The sequence below is a fragment of the Ictalurus punctatus genome, chromosome 25, assembly GCF_001660625.3.
Source record: "Ictalurus punctatus breed USDA103 chromosome 25, Coco_2.0, whole genome shotgun sequence".
In the NCBI taxonomy this organism is placed as follows: Eukaryota; Metazoa; Chordata; class Actinopteri; order Siluriformes; family Ictaluridae; genus Ictalurus; species Ictalurus punctatus.
The window spans coordinates 18,868,726-18,883,424 of NC_030440.2; the positions used below are offsets into that span (position 1 = coordinate 18,868,726).

Below are 14,699 nucleotides of genomic sequence, written 5' to 3' on the forward strand. Positions count from 1 at the left end.
GCTAATTCATGCTAACAACATGATCATTCATGCTAGCAATGTGCTAATTCATACTAGCAACATGCACGTCCATCCTAGCAACATGCTAATCCATGATAACATGCTAATTAATGCGAGCAATGTGCTAATTAATGCTAGCAACAAGTTAATTCATTCTAGCAGCATGCTAAAATATGCTAGCAACATGCTAACCCATGATAGCAAAGTGATAATTAATGCTAGCAGTGTGCTAAAACATGCTAGCAATACATGGTATTTTGTGTTATATATTCTGTGTAGAAACATGCTAATTCATGCTGGCAACATGCGAAAACATGCTAGCAATACATGCTAGTTCATGCTAGCAAGGTATTTCTTTCTCTTTCCAAATTATTCAATTAAAAGCTTATACAACTTTAAAACCTTCAGACGGCTTTCTCAAGACAACATCAAAGTTTATTGTGAATAACTTCAACTATCTAGTGTGCATAAAATTTTTATTTTACATTATAGTTGTGTGTGATATGTCTAATGTGACCAAAATCATTCCAATATACGGACAATATAAGCAATTAGCTCTAGTTAAATCTAACACACTGTTTTCTCCTTAAATTAGTATTTCTTCCATTTGTATCTGAATTTCTAATTTGATCTTAATTTGAAAACAATCAGGATTATTGGAAAGATAAGAAGCATGAAGGCAAGAACTCCAACTCTAAAAATGGAGAGCCAGACCAGCACATGCATCTGATCAGGACAACTGGAACCTGTATGGAAAAATAAAATTATTGTAAAAAAAAAGAATAAATATCAGGAGCTGAAATATATAATGGAGTAACTCTGAAAAAAACTTCAAATATTGGATGATTTATTAACAGGAAAAGGTTTTAACTACAGAAAATTCTGTTATAGAAAGTGAAAGGAAGTTTATTTGATCAAAACTCTTACCTTCTCCATGGCTGGAATTTGAATCCTGCCCTGTAACAGAATCTGTGTTGATGTTAACCGTTCCAGGTGTAGGACAGTGTTTCATCTCTTCACCTTTACAAATACATTGGAAAAGCAGCAAATAATCAGAAATTATACTAAATATGAATAATGTGAAATATTCAACATTTAATGCATATGTACACATAATTCTGGTTAAAGTGTTGATCTGGAATTAGCAGGTTATCAGAGTAAAACTGTTTACCTTCAAATTGCAGACGTGTTCCAGATGTGAACTTTAGTGCAGTTACCTCCACTTCTCCACAGAAATAGTCTCCTCCATCATCTTCTCTCGTTCCGATAATGTTGAGATCAAACTTCTGGTCATTTACAGTCATTCTGAAGCGGCTATCTTTAAATCCATCAACAAATGTGGAGCTATTAGTCCCGTAATATCTTACAAAATGCTGAGGCAATTTTCCAAAACTCTGTCTGTACCAAGCTAAATTATTTTTGTTTGTGACCTTGCTCATGCTACACTCCATAGTTACATTTTCTCCACGCTTTACTGTTTTCACATGAAGCTCCTTGATGTCAGAAGTTTTTACTGTAAAAAAGTGTTTAATATTTAATGTTTAATGTCAGTAAATGATTTAAATATGAAATTTGACTATTTTAAATGAAAGTTTTCAAAATGTTACTCACCAGCTGTGCAGAGAGAAAAAAGAGAGTAAAGCGCGACAAAGAGTGTGATCATCGTTCCTGTTTAGACAAAGTGATAGTGAGGTAATGAACTTGTGAGTTCAGTAGAAAAGCAGGTCCAGACTCACGCCTGATTGGATGTTTTGAAGCTGTGGACTGATTTGATTGGTCCATTACCTGTAATGAGATGTGAAGCTCACAGTGAATTCTTGTCTATTCTGATGCTGTGATGAGTCACATGACTTTACAGATATGATGTACTGGAGCTCTATCAGTCCTGTGTGCTGGAACCTCTCTGAGAGAAGAAGTTTAATGAAGTGCTTTTAGGTCAGCAGATCTAACAACCCCAAAGAGGAATAATGTGTAATCCCGCTGTGGGGGAGGGGGACGCAGTACAGTTTCAGTATGGTCCTTTCACAAATCATTTGTCTAAGGTAGAACCTGGAGTGAGCGTATATATGGGGTTTTTTTCGGTAATCATCAGACACTTGGGGGGGGGGGGGGGGGGGGGGGCTCATCTGTATTATTTAAGATGTAGACACTAGAAAAGTTTTCATGCAAATTAAACACCTCAACATCACGGCGTGGTCCGGGGGTCACTGTGTGGAGGAGGTGAACTTACTGGATAGCTGAGTGAGGTAGCCAGTGAGACCAGTACACTTCCAGTTTCAAGTTTGGTGACGTTGGGGAAAGGGTTGTTTTTGTCAGTGGAGGAGACAGAAGGCCTTATTGATAAATAAAACCACACTTTGCTAGGACTGGAGCAACGTTACTGTAATGAGCTCACCCTTGTGCTGCGAGTGTTTGTACTGAGAACATTGAAAAATACACACGTCTCATGTCGGCCTCCGTGGATAAAATCTTCTTACACCAGAACAGCTCCTCGTTTGCAGGTTTTCCTCCATGATGACATGCTGCTTGAGTGCTGGAACCAAATGAAACTAATAAAAACAATGAAAGGATGAACCTCCAGCAGAGCTGCATACGCATAAGTGAGGTATGGAATTGCAGAAGTGATCCATGGCTCAAAATTAATTCCTCTGTGTGACAGCAAACCTGTGATTATAAGCCCCGCCCACAAACAAGCCTAGAAGCAGTCATGAGAGTGGACTCGAGTGTTCAGTCCAAGTGTGAGAACGCTCTTAACACATTTGTAGAAGTGTTACTGGCTGCAGCAGCGCTCTCTCACATCATGCAGTTGTTTCAGTTGAACAGAAATAGCATTGTGGTTTCTGAGTTTCTGAGACTGAGTGTTTTAATCAGCAGCTCACACTGACTTCTTTTGGGTCACTTCAACAGTCCAAATGTCTTCATGTTAGAATCTCAGTCTAAAACACAAAAGAGCTGGAGTTCATTCATAAAAATGTCTCTAAAAATATCATGTAGAATGTCGAGAGCACTATTTATTCAAACTGTGCTAGAGACTGTGCTCTATCTGTGTGAGGCCTGTTATCCACCCTAAAGGACATAACAACAGAGACAGAACTGGGATTAATTCAAGTATAATCTCACACCTTTGGGTAGATTTGAATCGTGTAATGATTAACCTGTATAAAACATGTCCACAATTATTTATTCAGAACGTTTAGACAAAGTGCCCCAGTGTGTGAGGGTGTGGAGGAAGACTCGAGAGGCAGCCGGAATCTTAACTGATCTCCGGGTTCACGATTATTCAGGCCGCGCTTTTCAGTGCACTTTCAAAACAACAAACAGAAAACTCACGCCTTTCTCTCTGTTAGGTTCAAGTTCACACTTCTTGTCATTGGTTTGTGTGTGTGTTTATGAGTGTTTATGTGTGTGAGTGTGTGTGTGTGTGTGTCTTGTCTCTTTCTGTGGGTTCAAAAAAGCTCAAACCGGTTAGACCCGCCTCCTCTCCATCCACAGTTGAAGCTCGACCACACCCCCACTGTCACAGTTACTTTCCTAAGGCTTTTAGTTTTATTTAAATTATAGGTGGTATTTATTTATTTATTTACTATTTGTTTGTTCTTTCATTTATCTTTTTTGTTATATAATATTCATATTTTGTAATGTTTATGCTCACAAACACAAAGACAAATACACATTAACACAGAAGTTTAAACCAGGCTTTACTGTGTGTGTGTGTGTGTGTGTGTGTGTGTGTGTGTGTGTGTGTGTACAGTGTATCCTAAGAAAACACTTAACATAATATAACTTTTGATAAAACTTGGTCCTGATCTCTTTGGTGGTGGTTTCGACTACACGTAACAATGCACCATATTTCTGGTCCTGAAGTAGCTGCTGTGTGCTACAGAACCACCATCTTGATCAGAACCACTGTATTTATAAAAGTCTAACATCTCTTACAGCCCTGATAAAGAAAGAATCAATCTCTTTAGTTTATATCTCTCACTTTAAACCACAGTGCTGTTTCCATTAACACTGACACACACTCTCTGGTGTGAGATGGAAACTAGAGGACAAACGTCTCAAACCAAACACCAGCGTGAGGCCATTAAGGTTTTTACCACATCAAAGGTGCTGAAACTGCCGGACTCATAGACTGCAGCAGCACTTTGTCTAAACGTTCTGAATAAATAATTGTGGACATGTTTTATACAGGTTAATCATTACATGATTCAAATCTACCCAAAGGTGTGAGATTATACTTGAATTAATCCCAGTTCTGTCTCTGTTGTTATGTCCTTTAGGGTGGATAACAGGCCTCACACAGATAGAGCACAGTCTCTAGCACAGTTTGAATAAATAGTGCTCTCGACATTCTACATGATATTTTTAGAGACATTTTTATGAATGAACTCCAGCTCTTTTGTGTTTTAGACTGAGATTCTAACATGAAGACATTTGGATTGTTGAAGTGACCCAAAAGAAGTCAGTGTGAGCTGCTGAATAAAACACTCAGTCTCAGAAACTCAGAAACCACAATGCTATTTCTGTTCAACTGAAACAACTGCATGATGTGAGAGAGCGCTGCTGCAGCCAGTAACACTTCTACAAATGTGTTAAGAGCGTTCTCACACTTGGACTGAACACTCGAGTCCACTCTCATGATTGCTTCTAGGCTCATTACAGTAACGTTGCTCCAGTCCTAGCAAAGTGTGGTTTTATTTATCAATAACGTCTTCTGTCTCCTCCACTGACAATAACAACCCTTTCCCCATCGTCACCAAACTTGAAACTGGAAGTGTACTGGCCTCACTGGCTACCTCACTCAGCTATCCAGTAAATCTCTTTTCTATCTACATTACATCTCTAGCGCAGGTGATTGAGTCTCATGGCTTCTCATATCATTGCTATGCTGATGACACCCAGCTCCATTTGTCCTTCCAGCCTGACGATCCATCTGTCTCTGCACGCATCTCTGCTTGCCTTTCGGACATCTAGGTCTGGATGAAGGAAAACCTCTTAAACTTAACCTGGCCAAATCTGAGCTTCTCGTCATCCCAGCCTGTCCCTCAATCAACCACAACCTCACTGTACAGCTCGGCTCAACCACACTCATGCCAACCAGGACGGCCAGGAACCTTGGGGTGATTCTTGATGATGGCTTGACCTTTGCAGACCATATCTCAGCAATTGCAAGGTCCTGTAGGTTCATCCTTTACAACATCAAGAAAATCCGACCCTACATCACCAAACAGGCTGCACAGATTCTAGTCCAGGCTCTTGTTATCTCTAAACTGGACTACTGCAACTCACTGTTTTCAGGCCTCCCAGCCAGCTCCATCAAACCCCTTGAGATGATTCAGAATGCTGCAACATGCCTCGTCTTCAACCAGTCCAAGAGAACCCATGTCACACCCCTCTTTATGTCCCTCCACTGGCTTCCTGTAGCTGCCCGCATCAAGTTCAAGGCCTTGATGCTCACCTACAAGACCTTGTCAGGAACAGCACCCTCCTACCTCAACTCTCTCTTGAAGGCCTACGTTCCCTCTCGCAATCTGCGATCGATTAGCAACCGACGTTTAGCAGTTCCAATTCAGCATGGCGCAAGGTCCCTTTCCAAAACCTTCACACTAACTGTTCCTCAGTGGTGGAATGCACTTCCAATCTCAATCCGGACCGCATAATCTCTCACCATCTTCAAAAAAACAACTAAAGACCCACCTCTTCAATGAACACCTAACCAACTCATAATAAAAAAATAAAATAAAATAAAAAGTGCACTTACACCTCTACTCTGCACTTTGCTTCTTCTGGGATTCAGTTAATAGATTTCGTATGGTAGCACTTCTTGTATTGTTCTCTGCTTGATATCGCTTTGCTTGTATCTTTCTCATTTGTAAGTCGCTTTGTATAAAAGCATCTGCTAAGTGAATGAATGTAAATGTAAATGTAAATCCACCTCCTCCACACAGTGACCCCCGGACCACGCCTTGATGTTGAGGTGTTTAATTTGCATGAAAACCTTTCTAGTGTCTACATCTTAAATAATACAGATGAGTGTCCCATCCCCCCCCCCCCCCCCCCCCCCCCCCCAAGTCTCTAATGGTTACCGTAAAACCCTGTATATACGCTCACTCCAGGTTCTACCTTAGACAAATGATTTGTGAAAGGACCATACTGAAACTGTACTGCGTCCCCCTCCCCCACAGCGGGATTACACATTATTCCTCTTTGGGGTTGTTATATCTGCTGACCTAAAAGCACTTCATTAAACTTCTTCTCTCAGAGAGGTTCCAGCACACAGGACTGATAGAGCTCCAGTACATCATATCTGTAAAGTCATGTGACTCATCACAGCATCAGAATAGACAAGAATTAACTGTGAGCTTCAAATCTCATTATAGCTAATGGACCAATCAAATCAGTCCACAGCTTCAAAACATCCAATCAGGCGTGAGTCTGGACCTGGTTTTCTACTGAACTCACAAGTTCATTATCTCACTATCACTTTGTCTAAACAGGAACGATGATCACACTCTTTGTCGCGCTTTACTCTCTTTTTTCTCTCTGCACAGCTGGTGAGTAACATTTTGAAAACTTTCATTTAAAATAGTCAAATTTCATATTTAAATCATTTACTGACATTAAACATTAAATATTAAACACTTTTTTACAGTAAAAACTTCTGACATCAAGGAGCTTCATGTGAAAACAGTAAAGCGTGGAGAAAATGTAACTATGGAGTGTAGCATGAGCAAGGTCGAAAAAAATGTACTTTTGTACAAATACAGTTTTGGAAAAGTGCCTCAGTATTTTGTAAGACGTTACGGGCAAAGTTACACAGTTGTTGATGAATTTAAAGATAGCCGCTTCAGTATTACTGAAAATTACCAAAAGTTTTATCTCAGTATTATCGGAACGAGAGAAGATGATGCAGGAGACTATTTCTGTGGAGAAGTGGAGGTAACTGCACTAAAGTTCACATCTGGAACACGTCTGCAATTTGAAGGTAAACAGTTTTACTCTGATAACCTGCTAATTCCAGATCAACACTTTAACCACAATTATGTGTACATATGCATTAAATGTTGAATATTTCACATTATTCATATTTAGTATCATTTCTGATTATTTGCTGCTTTTCCAATGTATTTGTAAAGGTGAAGAGATGAAACACTGTCCTACACCTGGAACGGTTAACATCAACACAGATTCTGTTACACGGTCCAATGAGGGTTCAAAGTGCAGTGATGGAGAAGGTAAGAGTTTTGATCAAATAAACTTCCTTTCACTTTCTATAACAGAATTTTCTGTAGTTAAAACCTTTTCCTGTTAATAAATCATCCGATATTTAAAAGTTGTTCATTTTCATCATTTCAGGAGACACCTTTTGGATTATTGTCTTAACGACCTCCATTATAATATCTGTTATTGTAATCGTGTTTCTGCTTGGAGTTTTATATAAAAATCAGAGAAAAGGTTTGTTTACTTTTATTATTATTATTATTATTATTATTATTATTATTATTATTATTATTTATAGAGTTACTGTATAAATTTGTCACCATAATGTGAATCCTTTCTACATTTAAACTTTACTTATGTGTATTATTGTTCAGGTGCTTCATCAAGAAACCATCAAACTCCCACCAATCAGGTAATCCAGTCTTCTATTAATTGTGATTCTATTCTGTTAAATAAATCCACATCTGACCTACAATCCACAATGCACAGAGAATTCTAATAGACAGCTAGTTACACAATAACGGCTCTTGTTCTTTATCAGGCTGATGATGAAGATGTCTTGAACTATGCAGCTGTGAGTTTTGCTAAGAAACCTTCATCCTCCAGAACATCCAGAGACAAGAGCCATGAAGACGTTTATGCACAAGTTAAAATAAAATAGATAAAGACAAATGACTTCAGACTTGAAACACAACCAAAATGTAAGTTTTTTTTGCCGTTTCCATGGTGACTCCTAACATTATTCATCTACTGATTTGCTTCACTTGATGGATGAAGCTTTAAAAAATATTTCTGATCAAAATCCTACATCCTGCTGTTTTTTTCTTTCTTGAATGAAAGTCTTATATTTGGGATTTTTTCTCAGCATTTTCTCTTGCACATGATTTCTAGAATGTAAAAGAACATTTTGTTTGATTCTGAAGGTTAAAGTATTAAAGAACGGCTCATGGTTCACATCTTGCTTTAACTTTTGTTTTTAATTTATTTTGCTTTGAAACATAGGAGTTTTATAAAGAGGATAAATCTGGTGAATATCGTAATTAATGTAGATTATCTGAACATTTAGTATTCAGTACATCTGTAAATGTAAAACTTTTATACATCTGAACAATTTTCCAGAAATACTGAGGACCTTTAAGAGGGCTGAGTATAAAGACGAGTGTTTACTGCATTACTGATGAGATTCCACTGTGTAACCTGAAATTAATCTCCAGGCAATAAATATTCAATTTCATTAGAAATGTATATTGATGACTGATGAAGTGTTGAGGTTTTCTTTATCTTAATGTTTTTACACAATTTACATTGTGCCTCCTTAATAAATTCCACAAATGCCATATTACACTGTGTGTGTCATCATTTTGTTAAAGTCCATTATCGATGTACCTAATAGTCCTCCCTGATTATATTCAGACATTTATGTGAGTGATGTTCATGAGCGTAGATTGTATTAATTTTTTTCACATTTATTAAAATTTCTGTGTAGTTTATAATTAATAAACACATCTTTCAGTTCAGTCCACTGTTGTGTTGTAGCATCACTTACAGCCCTGATGAAGACAGAATCAAATGCTCTAGTTTCTATTTCACACTTAAGCAGTTTTGTTGTTTCATTAATGTTCACACATGTTCTCTGGTGTGAGATGGAAACTAGAGGACAAACATCTCAAACCAAACACCAGCGTGAGGTTAAGCTTTTAAGGTATTTACGGTATTTATGGTGGAGTCACGCATAGCCGAGGCTGGATTGAAGTTACCCCCAGACAAATCCAGAAGGAGGTCACATTTCTGGAGAGAAGGGAGTGGACACTGAGAACAACAAAGTTGCAGCAGTGATTGTAATGTAAGATAATCATAGTTTTATTTTTACTAATTGATGTTAAAGCTAAGGAGATGAAACAACCTCCTCCGACTGTAACGGTGATGGAGAACTTGTGTGTTCAGTAGAAAACCAGGTTCAGAGTCTCCCCTGATTGGATGTTTTGAAGCTGTGGACTGATGTGATTGGTCCAGTAGCTGTAATGAAATGTAAAGTCTCAGTAAAAAAGGCTGTATGTAGTCTACAAATAGTCGTGATGGGAAATGACGCAGCACTACATCAGCACTTTCAGCTGCACTGAACTTGTTAAAGTGTTTAAAGAACCGAGGAGAGAGATTCAGTCATACAAGACGATTTTCTATTTCACTGATAAACCCTATTATCACACTGACATCACAGGAAAGTGAAATAGTTGAACTACAAGCATTTGTTCTTTATCCCAATCCTCCATGTTTTATCTGAACCTGTCCACAATATTTTCTAATCACTTTAGTCTATTTCCCACAATATAATAGATTTTTACACCGTAGAGACCCTGACAAGGATAAAGCATTTACTCCCAATTGAACATTCTTTGTCCTGTGAGCTTCATATCTCTCACTCCTGCAACTTTTCTGTGTGTTCAGCAGGATTCCAGTCCCAAAGCAACCTCTAGTTTACAACCACAAGCTACAAATATAACGTGTGGACAGAAAAGATAACACGTGTCTACTGAGGAAGATTGTACTGCAACAGCTGCGGACCCTAGTGAGCACAGAGCTAGACCCCCTACAGTTCGCTTACCGACCAGGCATTGGGGTTGATGATGGCATTATTTATCTGATGCACAGAACACTGCTATACCTGGAGAATACTGGGAGCATTGTGAGTATCATTTTTTTATTTTTTTATTTTTCCAGTGCTTTCAATACAATTCAGCCATCACTACTTAGGGGGAAGCTTTTGGGAGCTGGAGTTGACCACTATCTGGTTGCATGGATCATCAACTATCTTACTGACAGACCACAGTATGTGAGGTTCCAGGACTGTACGTCTGATGTGGTTGTTAGCAGCACGGGAGCACCACAGGGTACAGTGCTCACTCCCTTTCTCTTTACCCTGTAAACAGTGGACTTCAGACATAACACTAACAGTTGCCACATGCAGAAATCCTCTGATGATACAGTCATTATTGGATGAGTATCGGAGGAGAACGATCAGGAATTCTGGGAGGTCATCACTGACTTTGTCAACTGGTGTGAATTAAATCCCCTCTGCCTCAACACCAGCAAGAGAAATGAGATGGTTGTCAACTGCCGCAGGAGGCCACCCCAGTCAACGCTGGTGAGCATCCTGGGTGTTGACATCGAGAGGGTGGAGATGTATAAATTCCTGGGTGTTCACCTCATTCATTAAACTGGACTGGTCCACAAACACAAATGTCCTGTATAAAAAGGGCCAAAGTCGTCTCCACCTGTTGAGGAGACTGAGGTCTTTTGGTGTGTGCAGGACCCTGCTAAAATCTTTTTATGACACTGTGGTAGCATCTGCTATCTTCTATGCGGTAGTTTCCTGGGGGGTCGGGAGCACAGAGACGGACAGGAAACACCTTAACAAACTGGTTAAGAGTGATAGCTCTGTTCTGGTCTCCCCTCTGGACAGCATAGAGGTGGTGGGGGAGAGGAGGATGTTAGCTGAGCTGGCATCTATCATGAGCAATTCCTCCCCCTGTAGGATATACTGGGGTCCCTGAGAAGCTCCTTCAGCAGCAGACTGCTGCACCCTCAGTGTAAGAAAGAGTACTACCGCAGGTCCTTCATCCCTACAGCAGTCAGACTCTTTAATACACTAGCAACATAATGTAGCACTGCTAGGTGGTTTTGCATCATCAACCTACACATTCACAATAATTCTGCAATATGAATATTTATTCATTTATTATTATTTGTTGCTCACCCTCTATTGTTAACTGTGCAGTAATCCATTCATGTATATAAACAAGGTGTTACTCATCTGTATATATTCATATTTGTATTCAGCTGTACATACAGTAAGATGTTCATAGTGTACATATTACCATTATTGTTATTTTTTACTACTTTTATTCTTATTTTTCTATTCCTATTGTATATATTTTCTTAGACATTTTTTTTTCAATTCTATTTCTTTTTATTGTGTATTCTTTCATATCTGTTTTTTGTGTAATTGTGCTGCTGTAACGAGGAAAGCAGTGACTACATTTCCCATCCTGCACTGCGGCCTACAAATATGGCCACCATGGAGTACACTTCCCACACACATACACGTTCACCTTCTCCGGAATTCTAATCACACACACACCTGTTTCCAATCTCACACACATTCACACCACAGTATATAAGAGACTGTTCAAATACTATGACTTTTCATAGTATTGAGTTTAACTCAATAACAAGTGGTTGTTCTTGTCTCGTTTTGTTTCATGATATTGACCTTGTTTCTCGTTTCTCGTTTTTGGATTCCTGCCTCGCCCAGACTATGCTTTGGATTACCATTTTGGATTTGTCTGCCTCTCTCTCTCTCTCTCTCTTTCTCTCTCTCTCTCTCTCTCTCTCTCTCTCTCAATAAACGTCTTTTACTGCACTTGTTTCCACCCTCAACCTTCATTACGCCAATTACGTGACAGAAAACTACGCCTTTAACATGGATGCAGCAGGAGAGCAAGGAGCACATCACAGCAGTGTACATGGGCCTGTCTGGACAGCTTTCATGTCAGTCCAGTTTCCCCAGTGGAATTGTGTGACTACCTGAGGCAGTGCTTGCTCCACAGCCAAATGTACTTCTCTAGCCTAGTGTACCCCAAGCCGGACAAGAGACAGTGGCTTGGTTTCATTGTTTCCCGGTTTTATGGCCCGACCCACAAGGAGGTCTCACCTGCCGAGCTCCAGCCGGAGGTCAACATGGTGAGCTCATCTCCAGAGCTACAGCTTGAGATTAAAGAGGCAGTCTCATCCTCAGAGCTCCAGCATCAGACACACAAGGCGGTCTCATTCCCAGAGTTTCAACTTGAGATCCTCGAGGTGGTCTCACTTGCTGAGCTCCAACCAGAGGTCAACGTGCAACCTCATCTCCAGACCTCCAACATGAGACCCTTGAGGTGGTCTCACCTGCTGAGCTCCAGCCAGAGGTCAACATAGCAACCTTGGCTTCAGAGCTCCAGCATGAGACGCACGAGGTGGTCTCATTCGCAGAGCTCCAGCAGGAGACCCACGAGGTGGTCTCATCCCTAGATCTCATTTCCAGAGCTCCAGCATAAAGTCAAGTTCCTGCTAGAGGTCAACGAGGTGACCTCTTAAGCCGAGTTCCTGTCAGAGGTGGAAGAGACGACCTCTCAAGCCGAGTTCCTGTCAGAGGTCGAAGAGACGACCTCTCAAGCTGAGTTAAAGTCAGAGGTCAAAGAGGCGACCTCTCAAGCCGTTTTCCTGTCAGAGGTCGAAGAGGTGACCTCTCAAGCCAAGTTCCTGTCCGAGGTCGAAGAGGCGACCTCTCAAGCCGAGTTCCTGTCAGATGTCGAAGAGGCGACCTCTCAAGCCGAGTTCATGTCAGATTTCGAAGAGGCGACCTCTCAAGCCGAGTTCCTCTTTGAGGTCGAAGAGGCGACCTCACAAGTGTGTTCCTGTCCGGGGTTGAAGAGACGATCTCTCAAGCCGTGTTCCTGTCTGAGGTCGAAGAGGCGACCTCTCAAGCCAAGTTCCTGTCAGAGGTCGAAGAGGCGACCTCTCAAGCCGAGTTCCTGTCAGAGGTCGAAGAGGCGACCTCTCAAGCCGAGTTCCTGTCCAAGGTCGAAGAGGCGATCTCTAAAGCAGAGTTCCTGTAAGAGGTCGAAGAGACGGCCTTTCACGACACGTTCATGGCCGAGGTCGAAGAGACGGCCTCTCACGGCACATTCCTGGCCGTGGTCGAAGAGACGGCCTCTCACGACACGTTCCTGTCCGAGGATGACGATGTGACCTTCCACACCACATTCCTGTCCGAGATCAACGATGTGACCTTCCAGGCCACATTCCTGTCTGAAACCGATGTCATGACCAACCAAGATATCCTCATGCCTGAAACCGACATCAGGACCAACCAGGTTCTGCTCAGGCATGAAGTCAACGTCCCAACCAACAAAGTTCTGACCACGCCCGAGCCTGCTGACACAGACAACCAAGTTCTGTTCACGCCCGAGTCTGCTGACACGGACGACCAAGTTCTGCTCACGCCCGAGTCTGCTTACACGGACGACCAAGTTCTGTTCACGCCCAAGTCTGCTGACACGGACGACCAAGTTCAGTCTGCAGAGTCGATGGAGGATGATGCTCCGCTTTCCTGCTCCTCTGAGGACGCGACCCCTGGAGCAGGGAGTGTATTTTTGTCGCTACAGGAGAAGCGCCCTGGAGGTGCTGTCATGCCACAGCAAAGCAGTGACTACATTTCCTATCCTGCACTGCAGCCTATAAAACATGGCCACCATGGACTACACTTCCCACACACAAACACATGTTCACCTTCTCCGGAATTCTAATCACACACACCTGTGTTCAATCTCACAAACACTCACACGACAGTATATAAGAGACTGTTCAATACTATGACTTTGTGTAGTATTGAGTTTAACTCAATACCAAGCGGTTCATTCATTGTTCTCGTCTCGGTTTGATTCATGTTATTGACCTTGTTTCTAGTTTTTGGATTCCAGCCTCACCCAGTTTGTGCCTGTTTGTATATCGCCTGACATTTTACCTATTAGACCATGCTTTGGATTACCATTTTGGATTTGTCTGTCTCTCTGTCTCTCAATAAACGTCTTTTACTGCACTTGCATCCGCCCTCAACCTTCATTAAAAAATAAAGTTTATCTTGTCTTGTCTTGTTTCAGTATTAAAGTGGGTTTGTTATTATTTCACCTTGTATTACCTGCATATTGGGATAAACTTTATGTAGTCCACTGTTACAGAGTGTAAGGTGGGAAGGGAGAGGTGTACTTTCACAGCACTGGAGCAGTTTGGCTCAGCATCAGCCTCCATGGCTAAAAATCTTCTTACATCAGAATGACTTCTCTTTTGCAGGTTTTCCTGCATGATGACATGCCGTGCTTCCAGAAACTGCTGTTCTTCATCACCTGAGAAGAAAAGGATGAACCTAATGGCTACAATTTTACAAACCTGTGTGTACAAAAGTGACGTATGGAACTGCACAATCGATCCACGGTTCAGAAGGAATTCTTCAATGTGAAGGCAAACCTGTGATTTTCATCCCCGCCCCCAAACGAGCCCAAAATCATTTCTGGATGTGGACTCAAGTATTCGATCCAAACGCTCTTAATGCATATGAAGAAGTGTTACTGGCTGCAGCAGCACTCTGTCACATCACATGTTTCAGTTTAACAGAAATAGCATTGTGGTTTCAAGCCTCAGATAGATGAGTGTTTTAGCCAGCAGCTCACACGGACTTATTTTTTGTCACTTCAACAGTCCAAATGTCTTTATATTACAATCTCAGGCTAAAACACAAAAATGATGAAACTCATTGATGATAATGTCTCTGATAAATCTGATGTACAGACTGTGATAGAGACTGAGCTCGATCTCTGTGAGGACTTGTCCACTTTAAAAGACAAAAAGTTTTAAAAACAAGAAAGAAAGGGTATTAATTAAAG

General features: G+C 41.0%; 2 protein-coding genes across 2 annotated transcripts; one reads left to right on the forward strand and one right to left on the reverse strand.

Annotated features, from left to right (window-relative positions):
* Nucleotides 1-302: 302 nt before the first annotated feature.
* Nucleotides 303-1,780, reverse strand: LOC128629151 (uncharacterized). The gene is made up of 4 exons (XM_053675826.1): nt 1,612-1,780; nt 1,172-1,513; nt 928-1,020; nt 303-746 (listed from the first exon to the last, which is right to left on the reverse strand). Exons 1-4 carry the CDS (start codon nt 1,661-1,663, stop codon nt 622-624), a joined length of 612 nt encoding a protein of 203 aa, XP_053531801.1. The 5' UTR covers nt 1,664-1,780; the 3' UTR covers nt 303-621.
* A 4,672-nt stretch (nt 1,781-6,452) lies between these two features.
* On the forward strand, nt 6,453-8,177 carry LOC124626047 (uncharacterized). The gene is made up of 6 exons (XM_047151022.2): nt 6,453-6,554; nt 6,653-6,985; nt 7,137-7,235; nt 7,357-7,455; nt 7,596-7,633; nt 7,763-8,177. Exons 1-6 carry the CDS (start codon nt 6,503-6,505, stop codon nt 7,880-7,882), a joined length of 741 nt encoding a protein of 246 aa, XP_047006978.1. The 5' UTR covers nt 6,453-6,502; the 3' UTR covers nt 7,883-8,177.
* The last annotated feature ends 6,522 nt before the right edge of the window (nt 8,178-14,699 follow it).